Raw genomic sequence first — 13,023 nt, forward strand, 5'->3', positions numbered from 1 at the left:
ATCAATAAAGATATGTTTTAAAAAATAATAAATAAATAAAAATAGGCACCAAAGAAGTCTTTTTAGTAACATCTTTTGGAAACACCAGTGTGTAGCAGCACTCACTGAGTAGCAACTAGATGTCTAGACCTGAGTGGAGCTCCCCACCTCTGCCCAAACACCTGAGATATCCCACGATTCCTGGGGCACAGGGCCTGTTGGTCACAAGGGTGAGTTTTGAGGAAAAGACCCATTTTTGAGACGAAATTTTTACTAAAAAGTTAGGACATCCCTTCTGATGTTGAATAAAGTTAAAGTCCCAGATAAAAGGTTTTCTAAATTTATGTAATTTCTCATTAAGGTCCTCCCCCCCCCCCCATACAAAACAGGAGGTTTCACACTCTTGGGATTTCCAGCCATAATACATGATGCTACTTGGTGACACTTTTTAATATCTTTTCATCCACATAGCACATTAGTGGCTTAACAAGATACTGAAAATAGTCCAACATTCTAATTCCCAGTGCAGTAATTAATCAGTGTATTCAGGGAAGGCATGAAATGTCCTAAGAAGAAACCTTTGTGTGGGATGTAAGCAAATTTTATTGTGACAGCAATCCTTATGCCTTAATTTCCTTAAGTTTCTCATTTCAAACAAACTGTATGATGTTAAAGAACTATGGCTGTCTTTACCAAAATTCACTACAGCTGTGATTCCTCTTCAATGTGACATCAAGATGTCCAACAAAATACAACAGGCACCCTCTGAAATTCTTCCCCAGGGGTAACACACTCAGTGCTTCTCCCTGCAGTTATTCTGTGACCCTCAACTACTACAGGGCTTCCTGTGGAGCTCAAAGAAGCTTCTCCTGAGTTGGACTCTATGTGCCCAAGTGTGAGGGTCTCTTGTGGCCGCCGAGGTCACAGCTTCCGGTGCACCTTCTGGTGCTGGATCAGGTGCCCATGCTGGTTGAAGGCGCGCCCGCACTCGCCACACTCATAGGGCCGCTCGCCTGTGTGGATCCTCTGGTGCTGGATGAGCACAGAGTACTGGCTGAAGGCCTTTCCACAGCGGCTGCACTCGTAGGGCCTCTCACCCGTGTGTGTCCTCAGGTGCACGATCAGGGTGGCTTTCAGGCTGAACGCCTTGTCACACTGTGTGCAGCGGAAGGGCCTCTCACCTGTGTGTATCCTCTCATGCTGGACCAGAGACCTGCGGGCGCTGAAGGCGTGGCCACACTCACTGCACACATAGGGCTTCTCACCGGTGTGCACCCGCTGGTGCTGGATCAGATGGGAGTGCTGCACAAAGGCCTTGCCGCAGGCGTAGCAGCCATAGGGCTTCTCCTCGGTGTGGATGCGCTCATGGTTCATCAGCGTGGAGCGGTGGCTGAAGGCCTTGCCGCACTCCCCACATTCATAGGGCTTCTCACCAGTGTGCACGTTGTGGTGCTGGATTAGGACCGAGCGGTCACTGAAGGCACGCCCGCACTCGCTGCAGGAGTAGGGTTTCTCCCCGGTGTGTACCCGCTGGTGCTGCAGCAGCGTCCTCTTCACACTGAAGGCCCGGCCACACTCTGCACACTCGTGTGGCTTCTCCCCCGTGTGCACCCGCTGGTGGCTGCGCAGTACTGTGCTGTGGTTGAAGGCTTTTCCACACAGTGGGCACACGTAGGGCCGCTCCCCTGTGTGGATGCGCTGGTGCTGGATGAGGTGCGAGAGCTGAGTGAAGGCCTTGCGGCACTCGAGACACGCGTGGGGCTTCTCTCCTGTGTGGATCTTGTGATGCTGAGCAAGGTCTGAGCTGACGCGGAACGCCTTTCCACACTCATTACATTCATAGGGCTTCTCACCCGTGTGGATTCTCCTGTGTTTGCTGAGGACTGAACTCTGGCTGAAGGCCTTCCCACATACCCCACACACATAGGGCTTCTCCCCTGTGTGGGTCCTCTGATGCTGGAGAAGGTGGGAGCTCCGGCTGAAGCATTTCCCACACTCAATACACTTGTAGGGTCTCTCCCCTCCAGGAGCAGCCGGCTGCTGAGTGAGCGTCTTGCTTGGGCTGGAGACATGAACTTCAGGGGGGCTCATGGGGCTTGGACTCAGACAGAAGCTCTGTTCAGATTTGTAACTTGCTTGATCAATCCACCCAGGGGCTGTTTTCTCCAGAATCACAGATATTTCCTCTGAAATGAATGGTTTCAGACTATTTTGGTATTTTTCCTTGTTCTCACATTCTGAAACAACCACCAAAGGGAAAATGTTAACTCAAATGTTAACCCACTCAAACTGCAGCTCAGGTGTACCCCTGAAGGAGGCACTGCTGTGGCCATGGCAGCAGATGGCAGCCTAGTTCGGCCTGAGCCCTGCCCTCCCTGGAGTCCTCTGTGCACTGGGCTCCCAGAGGCCATTTGGAGCAGAAATAAATGCAGGGCCACCCACCTGTCAGGCACACAGCAACACAGCCTAATCCTGCAGACACAGGACCAGAGACTTGTACACGGGAGGCTGTGAGCTCTCCGTGTAGTGTGTGCTGGGGGGTGAGGTGGCAGAGACAAGTCTAGGTCAGAGACAGGGCCTCTGGGGCAGCAGTGAGGACAATAGACAAGTTTTCTCTCAATAAAACTGGGGATGAATGTTGCTGATGAATAGAAGTAAAACCGAGTTGGTCCCTAGCTACATGGGCAAACTCTCTTGTGAATATGAATCAATCTTTTTCCAAGTAGACAATTATATCAACTGCAAACAATACTTTTCTTCTTTTTCTCAATTCTTTTAGCTTCAATCTTGTTTTGTTTTTTGTGTATTATGCCTTAGTGTGTGGGACCCCAGGACAAGGTTACACAGACATGAGGACGGCAGGCTCCCTTGCTCGTCGCCTCAAACAGTGTGCTTCAGCCTCACCACAGGGTCAGGTCAACCTCCCTTCCACAACAGGTTGCTTCGCTCTTTTCTAAATGCACCAAGTAACCTTCAAATTCTGCACGTCGCATAAAGACAGGGACCTGGCAGGACAGAATCACCACAAGTGTGCACTCACCTCCAGGTGGCGTCTCCTGGCTCAGTCTCACCAACTCTCAGGCTCCTTTGCTGGGAGAGGCCCCAGGTGGAACCCATCCTGCTGACTCCCAGCCACTGGGACGTGCTCAGTCCTCAGTGCAGGCAGGCCAGCTCCTCTCACTCACCTGAACTGCCACTGCCCAGGCCCCTGCTCTCCTTGGCCCCATGCCCATCCAGGACCCAGGGCTCTTCTCCTCGTTCCAGCTGGGAGATCACGTTGGGCTTTGTTCCTGGAAGTCCTGCTCATGGGGAGGGAAGGTCTTTTGTCTACAGTGTCCCCACCCCACAGGACTGACCCTCCCTCTAGAGCTGAGCACCCTGAGGAGACTCCAAGGCCCCCACTGTATGGCCCCACCCCTGGGAAGCCCAAAGACACAGACTGGCCTCCTGAGGTGGCCTTACCCAGTGAAACCACGTTCCCGTAGGTCTCCATCATCACGTGTCGGTAGAGGCCCCTCTGAGCAGGGCCCAGCTGGTCCCACTCCTCCTGGGAGAGGAACACGGCCACATCCTCAAAGGTCACCTTGACCTGGAATGACAGGGGCTGTTGTAGGTCAGGCTAAGTCTCCACGTCTGAGACACAGTGGGTGCAAGCAACATGAGGTGAGGTATACCTTGAAATGGGGGAAAGCCCTATGACACATGGGGGCACCCTGGGAGCTGATGGGGTGACAGAAAGGGGCCTCGGAGTTCAGGGGATGTGCTGACGCTCAGGCAGCCACCAGGAGCCCTGGGCATGGGAGAAAATGCAGTTATACAGGCCTCGGGGGCAGCTCACCTGGGGTCCTGCTGATGGCAGGAGACTGGCCGCTGCCATCATCTGGTCCCCTAGAGTCTCTGACGAAGATGGAACTTGGAGAAGCCTGTAGGGCTGAGGAAGAGGGGGGAGCACATGAGGACCCCGCCCTTGCCCTGCAGACCCTGACTTCTGGGGGAGCCCTGCCCTCTGTGAGCTCTACCATTCAGGAGTCACAGAAACACGCCGTTCCTGGGCATGGACCTAAGAGGGTCAAGACCCTGGGATGCCTGGGGACGCTTGTGCACCTGAGGGCTCTGGGCCATCTGCCCTGCTCAGCTGGCCTGGCCCACAGTCTGCCCACAGGGCCCACACAAGACCATTTACACAGGTGCCAAGTTGTCTTCTGGTCTGGTGTGGGTGCCAGGCCAGGCTGCCCCCAGAGACAACCCCTGAAGAGGAGAGGCTGGAAAGAGATGGCTCTGTTCAAGGCCCACACTCCTATAGGCCACACTCTTGGCTTCACCACGACCCTCCGTGGCTATACTGACACCTCAGCTATGGCTGGCTGTGCCCCAGCCCAGCAGCCCTGGTTCCTCGTGGAGGGTTGGGTTCAGGTAGAGCAAGTCTGGAGTGACTCGGATTTGCTCTAAGTGTCTAACAGGCAGGCCTGGGGGCAGATGGCTTCTGGACAAGTTAAGCTGAGGTGTCTGTCATACCAAAGTGCTAGAAAAAAAGGGAAGACCAGGAGCTTTCCTGACATGGAAGTGGGGTTCCCATCTTCTGGAGTGCTGAGGGAGGTCTGCAAATGGTACAGAGGCCCAGAAGGTCAATCCCTCCAGGAAAGGTGCAGAGTATCACCCTTCTGGAGAGTGACTGGCCACTTGGAGGGGGTGCCATGGCCCTGCCTTCTCTTTAAAACATCGGATGTGAACACATGTCTTTCCAGGAACCTTTCCAGAAGATGCACACCGCGGCTGCCCGTGTTCTCCAAAATGCCCATTACACCCAAATTTGTGTAAGTGCAATGCAGCTCTAATTAGAAGTCTAATGGGAGTCTTTTGAAGGACAAATAAAAAAGGGACTGCAGGAAGCGAAAGAGCTTAGAATTTAACTTTTACTGTGGTACCTCAGTTTCAAATGTGATCCATTCCGGAATACCACGTTCTGAAATGTTCGAAAACTGAGGGGTCCACAGCTGACAGCTGGGCCTCAGGATCGTGCCCTCAGTGGAAGCCGTGTGCATGTGCGACTTCCGAGGCGTGTTCCAAAACCGGAGCATTTCCTTCCGGGTTTACGGCATTGGTAAACCAAAATGTTTGTCAACGGAGACATTTAAAAACTAAGGTACCGCTGTATTTTGTTTTGTAAGCTAAGCTTTAGGAACTTAACACAACATCCTTGTTGGAATTCATGATGGTCCTCTTTTTTTTTTCTTTCCAGAGTTTAAAGTGAAAGTGAGTTTATCAGTGAAGCACTGAGACAGAGAGTGGCAACTCCACAGACAGAGCAGCTTTCTGATGATCTTGATGAGAGCATGCCTGTCCTTCCAAAGACACCACCCACAGTGAAAAGCTGTGACAGACACCCTCAGAGTCCCTGGTCTGGGCGGCTCTCAGATCTCCCTCTGTCCACCCTCATCCCCCTCACCCCCAAGTTTTCCTGCTGGAATGCCCTATCCCCGAATGTCCATGGAGACTGCCATCCAGGATGGAAGCACCTTCAGAAGAGGGAGCTCCGAGCCCAGTGTGAGCACCAAGTACAACCTGCAACCTTCTAGAGTAAGTGACCACAAATACGCACATCCAAACTGCTAGCTTCCTTACACTGCAACCCCTAATCAGAAAACATGGGAAAAAGATTCTAGTCACAAATAGCAAAGAAACATGCTCAACATAAACTTAGAAATGTGATGTCAATCGTGCCCACTGTATCCACAAGGCCCAGGTGAGAGCCAGATGGGCCTGGATGAGAAAGGGCTCAGTGCCGCAGTGTGGGGCCCCGTCTGGGATTCAAACCCCCACAGGGAAGATGATTCAGTAAGTGGTTCCAGTACAAAGGGTTTACTGCTTTGGGAAAAATAAAACCATCTTTACACAAAGCTCAACAAATCTCTCAGAAAGTAGAGTCAAGGCAAAAAACAAAAATATAGGGCAAAGAAATTGATTATCTCGTACCATATACGGCAGTCTAATTAATCGATTCGGCTAATTAATGGATAGGAGTTAAAATTTTAGAATTATATCATAAAATAACTTGAGTAAAAATGCAGGTAAATTTTCATTAATTTCAGTAGAAAGGGCCTTTTTAAGCAAAATACCCCAAACAGAAAGCCTGGGAGGGGGGGATCTGCTGCATTAAATGAAAATTTTATGCACATTAAAGCCGCCACAAAATCCACAAATGGGCCTAAAGACATGTAAGAATTTAATACACAATAGCAGCGGTTTTCTGAATCAATGAAAAGATGTATTATTCAATAAGCATACTTAGAAACAGCATGATTTAGAGGAGACAATTAAGCTGGATTCCCAGGTCGCTCCACACCAAAACAAATTCCAGATGGTTCCAACATTTTACAAGTATCAGAGGAATACAAGAGTTTACTGTAAATATAATTTTGGAGTGGAGAAAGCTGTTAAAACAACACAAAGCCGAAAAGCTTTAAAGGTAAATATTTGACCATTAAAACCTTGAAGTAATCCATTTTAAAAAGCCCAAACCAGAACAAAATGACCATTTGAGAAGAATGTTTTCAGCGTACATAGAGAATATGAACAGGCAGATCGCAAAGGAAACACTGAGGCTAAAGCACCCAAGTGGCGACCGCACCGACCATCGGAACGGAAAGGAAACCAGCGGTCCGGCGAGAACAGGGACGTCGGGCGAGGCCCGGCCTCGGCCTGGTCCGCCTCCCAGTCGCCCTGCAGGGGGGCGGGTGTCACGGCCGATCGAAGCCGCCGAGAAGACAGTTCGCAGCAGAGAAAACCCACAAGCGCCGCGCGCCCCGAACCTCATTTTAGGTTAAGGAAAAAGAGCGCACGTAGGTCCCGAAGGGACACAAAGCAAACCAGCCGGCGCCGCCTCCGCGCGCGCGGCAGCCGGCGGCGAAGGCACTTCCACTTTTTATATTTTTTCTGACATGCTTGTATTTTTAGGAAATCACTGCATTGTTGTCTACCAAAAAGCAAGTGATAAACAAGGAAAATATTTGCAAACTGTGTTAGAAAAGGTTGGTCTCATTCATTGAAAAAAGGCTCTTACGAAGCACCCGGGAGGAGACGGCGTCTGCAGAAGAGCGCGGGGGGGGGGGAGGGGGGTGAGGTCCGAGACCAGCCTGCCAACCGGCCCGAGCCGGTTCCCAGCGAGCCGGGCCTCCGAGGCCGACCGTCCCCGGGCGCCCGCGCCCGCCCTCCCCGCCGAGAGCCCGCCGACCCCTCGCACCCCGCCGGGGCTCGCCGCCCGCGGGGAGGGGGCCGGCGGAGGCCTCAGGAGCGCGGGGGGCGCGGCGCAGGTTGGGGTGGGGCCGGAGGGGGCCGGGGAAGGGCAGGGGCTGCCGCGCGTCCTCGCGGGAAGGAGCTGGCGCGAAGGGAGGGCCGTGTGCTCGCGGGAGGCACCGCTCCCGCGCCCGTGAGGGGAGAGGATCCCGGCCCGCCCGCGCCCGCTCGCCCTCACTCACCGACCGCCCGCAGCCTCACACGCGACCGGGGCCCCCCACAGCGCACCCGGACAAAGGGGACGCCCCGCCCGTCTGCGCGCTCGCCAATCCCCGGGCCCTCCTCCTCGGGCCCCGCCCACCCCGGGCGGGCCGCCGGCCCCGCCCCCGCCCGGCGCCCCTCTCCTCGGGGGCTGCGGAGCGCGCTCCCGGGGCCGCGGAGGCCACCTAGCGCCCGGCCTCGTTCTGGCCGCACTTCCGGCGGCCTCCTGGAAGCTTCCGGTCCCCCGCCCCCGCCCTGCGCCGTCTCTGGCCGCGGCGGCGCGCCTCTGGCGCCCGGTGTCCGGCTCCGCGCGGGGTCCCTGCTCCGCTGCTCCCTCCGCGGCGTAGCTGCTGCCCGGCGCCCGGCGCCCGGCGAGGGCTGGAGGAGATCGTCGTGCGTGACGGCGGCCGCCTCCCGGCCACCCTCGCCGCAGTTGCCCGAGCGGGGCGGTGTTCGCGCCGTGCGCCCGGGAGGCCGTGGGCGGCCCCGCGGCGCCGACCGCCCTCGGGAGAGGCGCCCCAGGGGTGGCCGGGCTGCCTGGAGGGAGCCGGGGCCGTGGCGCTCGGCAGTCAGGAGGAGCTCGGCGGGACGGGCGGGCGCCGGAGGGGCTCGGTGTGGCCGAGGCGGAGGCCGCGGGTCAGCGGGAGGGCGCGCAGCGCAGGGGCGGCCGCCGGGCGCCGAGCGGGGCTGCGGGGGCGGCTTTCTCCAGGGAGCTCGAGTCCCAGGGCTGTGAAGCTCGGGGCCGAGGTCGCCCGGAGGCTTTTGCCAGTGGGCCGTGTTCAAGTAAACAGGGAGGCCATTAGTCTGGGCGACTCCCCTCCCTTGGTACCTACTTAAGCAAGCTCCCGCCGGGCTTCCCAGATGAGGCGGCTGCTAAGCCGTAGCCAGCCAAAGAGTTTCCACGCTTTGCTCGTGCATCTGCTCCGTGAAACCTCCCCGCCCCCTCCACAGAGCGCTCGGCTGGGCCCGGCCTGGGTCCAGGCCATGTTTGCTCAGGTGAGCTCTTCGAAATTTTAATAGACCTCAGTTTACCTTGATCAGCGGGGAGTGAGCTGTCCCAGCAACCTTGGGCTCGACAGAACTGATGCCTCTAGGACCCCGCACATGCTGCTTTCCTTGTCGCCACAACTTTTTATTTTGCAAAATGTTCATATATTCATAAAGGTTATGTCAACGTAAAAAACATTCAATCCTGTGGAGAATTTTTGTGGCCGGGCGGGCGTGGCTCAGCGGTCGAGCGTGGGCCTAGGATCCCGGAGATGGCGGTTTGATTCCCGGTCGGGGCACCTGCCGGTTGCGGGCTCCATCCCCGTCGGGGGCGTGCGGGAGGCAGCCGATCAGTGACTCTCTCATCACTGATGCTTCTATCTCTCTCCTCCCTTCTCTCTCAGATCAATAAAGATTTTTTTTTTTTTAAAGAATTTTTGTGTTTTACTTGATCCAAACTGTTGAGACTTGCCGGGAAGCAGGACCTCAACAGATTGAGATAATGCTCTGGAGAATGGCAGTTTTGAAACTTTATTTTATACATTACAGTCAAAAGAAGTATGTAGGTTACATGAAATGCATGGGTGATAGATCGGGGAAGTAGGAGAAAGCGAAGAGGGGAACCTCTGGGATTGGATAGGAAGTAAAATGATGGACACACAAGGCTTTTACTTAGGTGGGTGCAGGACAGTTAACAGTCAGCAATTAACAATAACAATGAGGGGATTTGTGGTCTCCACAGAGCAGCGTCTGTGCCCTTAGGGCTCTGGAAAAAGGAAAATTACTCTGACATTCCAATGATATGTCATCATAGATGCAAAAAGACAAGCTCAGGGTAAAGATTGACCTTTGTCAGGGAAGATACTGACTGGTCTAGGACATGACTACACCCACCATAAACTGCTTTTAGTTTAAAAAGTTTTGGTTGCAGGCTAGATCCCCAGCAGGGGGCGTGCAGGAGGCAGCAGATCAATGACTTTCATCATTGATGTTTCTATCTATCCCTCTCCCTCTCTCTGAAATCAATAAAATATATTTTAAAAAAGAAAGTTTTCATTTCAGACCATCATTTGTGGTTACTTTAGGTCTGAGTTTGTAATACACAACACGGGCCTCCCTGAGCTTGTCAGGTTTCGGCCGCAGTTGAAAGAACAATACTATAAACACCATGGACCCTTCCCTTAGATCCAACAACTAACACTTCACTGGTTTTTCTAGCAACTCAGCACACATCTTTGTGTGCCCAGCTCTGCCACCTCTTCTCTGTCTGCTTCAACAGCCCATGTTTACTGAGTGTTGTGTGCTAGGCTTTTTTCAGTATGAGGTACATGTGAGCAGGACAGGAAGCATTCTCAACAAATCCCTCTACTCCTGGACTCACAGGTGAATGCAAAAGCAGGCAGCACACAGAATGTTTCAATTCCAGTGTGTGTCCAGAGGTGCTGAGTGCTATGAAAGGTCTGAGAGGCACCAATGCCGCTCACACATGTACCTTGGCGCCCTGGGTGGCATGAAACAGCAACAGGCCACACCTTCCTCTGGATCCTTCAGCTTCACTGATTCCTGGATGTGTTTAGCTCAATGACAGAAGGCTCTCATTTCTGCAGGACACCCACACCATCAAGGAAAACAAGGTTTTCAGTCTATCTTGGACTCCAGCTCATGACCACAGGCCCCAGCTTGTCCCCACCCCAACCTTACATCCATCTTCCCAATGCCTGTCCTGCCCAGTATCAGGAACTGCTCAACTATGTCCCATGATTCTGTGAGATGCAATCCCTGTAACATCACATGTTACATATATAATTTCTTGTTTCCTAGTGGTTCTGCTTCTCTGACCCATAAAATAGTTTACTTACAACGTATGCACACATATGTGCACACTTGTGCTCCTATTTGTCAAAGTGAATGGAGGATTAAACAGTCACCCTTTTGATTATAACTACTTTTTTATTTCCATATTATTAACTTTTTTGAGTACATAATTCAAGGCCTTTCACCAGCTCTACTCAATCCAATGAACTGCCCTTATGATTATTAGTTACTTTAAAAACGCCCAGATTGTCCCAATCAGAGGGAGCCTTAGAGCTGGGTGGACATTCTTGAACCAGCTGTGGTTTTTGACCACAGGGATCCCTGACGAATCAGGGCAAAGTCTGGGCTTCTAGGGGTGCACCCGAAATTTTTGGTCCTTTTGGTATATTGTTAGAGTGCCAGGCTGGAAATTATCCTTTTGAGACTGGGTTTATATTGACTTTTAACCAAGCCCCAGTTTGTCATTTGTCTTTTTACTTTGTTATTTTTGGTCATTCAAAAATTTATTTCTATGTAGTCACATTTATCAGTGTTCTCCCTTGTTTCTTGATTTTAAGTCATACTAAAATTTCCCTAACTCCCAGGTCCTAGAAAGTATCATACATGTTTCATCTAGTTCTTGTTTGGTTTTGCTGCTTTGCATTTACAGCCCTGTTCTGTTGGAAATTCATTCTGCCATGTGACATGAAGACTCAGTCTCACACAGTGACTGCTGGTTACCCCACAGCACACAGGATGCTCACCCTCCCCACTGAGTTCAAACGTCCCTTTTTCTTTTTAAATATATCTTTATTGATTCAGAGAGAGGGAGGGACAGGAAGAGAGCAACATCAATGGAGAGTCACTGATCGGCTGCCTCCTGCACGCCCCCCACTGGGGATGAGCCGGCAACCTGGGCATGTGCCCTGACTGGGAATCGAACCCCGATCTCCTGGATCCTAGGTCGATGCTCAGACACTGAGCCATGCCAGCCAGGTTCTTTTTCCTTTTTAAAAAAACTTAAAAATATATATATTTCTTGTTTTAGAGAGAAGAAGGAGGGTGAGAGAGAAACATGGATTTGTTGTTCCACTTATGTATGCATTCATTGGTTGCTTTTAGTATGTGCCATGACTGGAGATCGAACCAGCAACCAATACTGTAACCAACTGAGCTACCTGGCCAGGGCAAGACACCACTTTTTCTTGTATCAATTTCCAGGTGAGAGTGGTCAGTTGATATTCTGACATCTGGAAAGGCTCAGAGCCAAGCCTATGAGCACAGAAGACCCTGCATGCAGAATAAGCCCAGTGGGTGTCTGGGAGCCAAGCCCCCCCCACCACCACCACCACCGATGCTGAGGGGCCAGTGATGGTCTGGCTCTTACCTGCCTTAGGTGAGAGGCCCAGCTGAGAGTCTGCTGCTGTCATAGCTGCCTGGTGTGCCCTACACTGTCCTCGCCCATCAGGACTCTAGGGGTTCCCCCTGCAGACCCTGGAGTTCCCTCCAGATCCACAAAGACTTTAAGATTGCTGTGGATCCTGGCCCTGCTCTGCACACCCTGAACTCCAGAGTTTCCATGCTTTGCCTTTTGTGGAGGGAGACTGTAGATTTTGGTTGGAGACTGTTTCCCCACATCAATCTGACCCCACAAGTTGCCCCGTTTGTGGGGCATGAACTGTGGGCGTCTATGAGGGGGATCTCCCAGGACTCGACCAAGAACATGAAGAATCTGACAGTAGGGACCAGGCCAGCTGCTAGCTGTTAGGGCTGTTTTTTAGTTTTCTCAAAGGAATTAGGGTTGTTGGTTGGAGGTAGGAATCATGTCTAGAAGTGGAAACAAGGAGCAAGGGGAACACCCTACATTCCCAGTGGTACAGGGGGAAGGGGACGCTTCAGGGGGACTATGATCAGGAGGCAGCCAGGTGTTAGTCAGAACAAGAAGCTGAAGGGAACTTTCAGAGAAGTCACAACACAAAGGAATTTGCCTATGTCTACAACCAAAGAGCAGAGTAGAAGGTGTGGGGTCCAAGGAGGACTTCTACTTTTTTTGAAGGAATGAGGTTTATTACTTACATAATGGAAGTCTCTGGGGAAAGCAGGGAAGGCCCTCACACAGGTCCAAAATGGCTTGAGAGGGCAAGGAAAAGGCATAGGCTGGGGTCTTTATTGTGGTCAGCGGGTAGGGCCAGCAGGAAGGTTCCCAAGCATAGGTGAGGGCTTGTATGGTTTGGATCTCCTGTTGGCATCAAGGAGGGAGCACCCTCTTATCAACTTGTGCAGCTGTGGGCACAGAGAGGGAGGGTGAAGTTCCAAGGCTGTCAGCAAACATAAGAAAGTGGAGCCAGACTGCTCAGTTCACCCTGATGTTTGTTGACTGAAACACGCCAGGTGTCACTTAATTGTATTAGAGCTTGGTTAAATAAGCTGTCGGCACTGTCCAGACTGCAGCTGGTGAGGGAGGTGCCTTCCAGCATCCTGTGTTCTGAGAAATGACAGGGGGCACCTGTCAGTGAAGTCTGGAGTTTTGGGCGGGGGAATGAGGGTGTCCTGGTGAGGTCTTGCAATTGTGGCCTGAGTACAGGTAGAAACATCTGTGACCTTGATTGATATTTTCAGGCATCTGTGACACAAGAGATTCTGAGTCCTTTACCCCAAGGGGGGAAACTCAGGTGATGACACAAGTTTGTAAAAATATGCAGGTGGGCCACTTGTTTGCTAGGCCATGGCGTGCTAAGATGACTGCCTGAAGTTTGGCCAGCTGTGCTG

At 52.5% G+C, this 13,023-nt stretch overlaps 1 protein-coding gene across 4 annotated transcripts; it reads right to left on the minus strand.

Annotated features, from left to right (window-relative positions):
* On the minus strand, positions 1–7,523 carry ZNF250 (zinc finger protein 250). Of its 4 annotated transcripts, none has more exons than XM_087825584.1 (5): positions 7,455–7,523; positions 3,818–3,910; positions 3,442–3,583; positions 3,165–3,278; positions 1–2,216 (listed from the first exon to the last, which is right to left on the minus strand). In XM_087825584.1, the coding sequence occupies exons 2-5, from the start codon at positions 3,857–3,859 to the stop codon at positions 901–903; spliced, it is 1,614 nt and encodes a 537-aa protein (XP_087681710.1). In that variant the 5' UTR covers positions 3,860–3,910; positions 7,455–7,523; the 3' UTR covers positions 1–900. The 4 variants fall into 4 exon arrangements, with proteins under 4 accessions (XP_087681710.1, XP_087681708.1, XP_016072083.2 ...); XM_087825582.1 differs by lacking the exon at positions 7,455–7,523 and adding an exon at positions 4,905–7,046 and having other exon boundaries at positions 3,442–3,568; XM_016216597.2 differs by lacking the exon at positions 7,455–7,523 and adding an exon at positions 4,905–7,046.
* Positions 7,524–13,023: the final 5,500 nt, after the last annotated feature.

This window comes from Miniopterus natalensis, chromosome 16 (assembly GCF_054644295.1).
Source record: "Miniopterus natalensis isolate mMinNat1 chromosome 16, mMinNat1.hap1, whole genome shotgun sequence".
NCBI lineage: Eukaryota > Metazoa > Chordata > Mammalia > Chiroptera > Miniopteridae > Miniopterus > Miniopterus natalensis.

What these genes read in the sequence shown, in the direction of transcription:
- ZNF250 (XM_016216597.2), bottom strand. Translation starts at nt 5,057, where the DNA reads ATGCTCCGGTTTTGGAACACGCCTCGGAAGTCGCACATGCACACGGCT. An exon ending in TGCCATCAGCAGGACCCCAG is followed by an intron (nt 3,584 to 3,817) that starts GTGAGCTGCCCC and finishes GACCTACAACAG; the next exon opens with CCCCTGTCATTCCAGGTCAA. An exon ending in CGGGAACGTGGTTTCACTGG is followed by an intron (nt 3,279 to 3,441) that starts GTAAGGCCACCT and finishes CCCCATGAGCAG; the next exon opens with GACTTCCAGGAACAAAGCCC.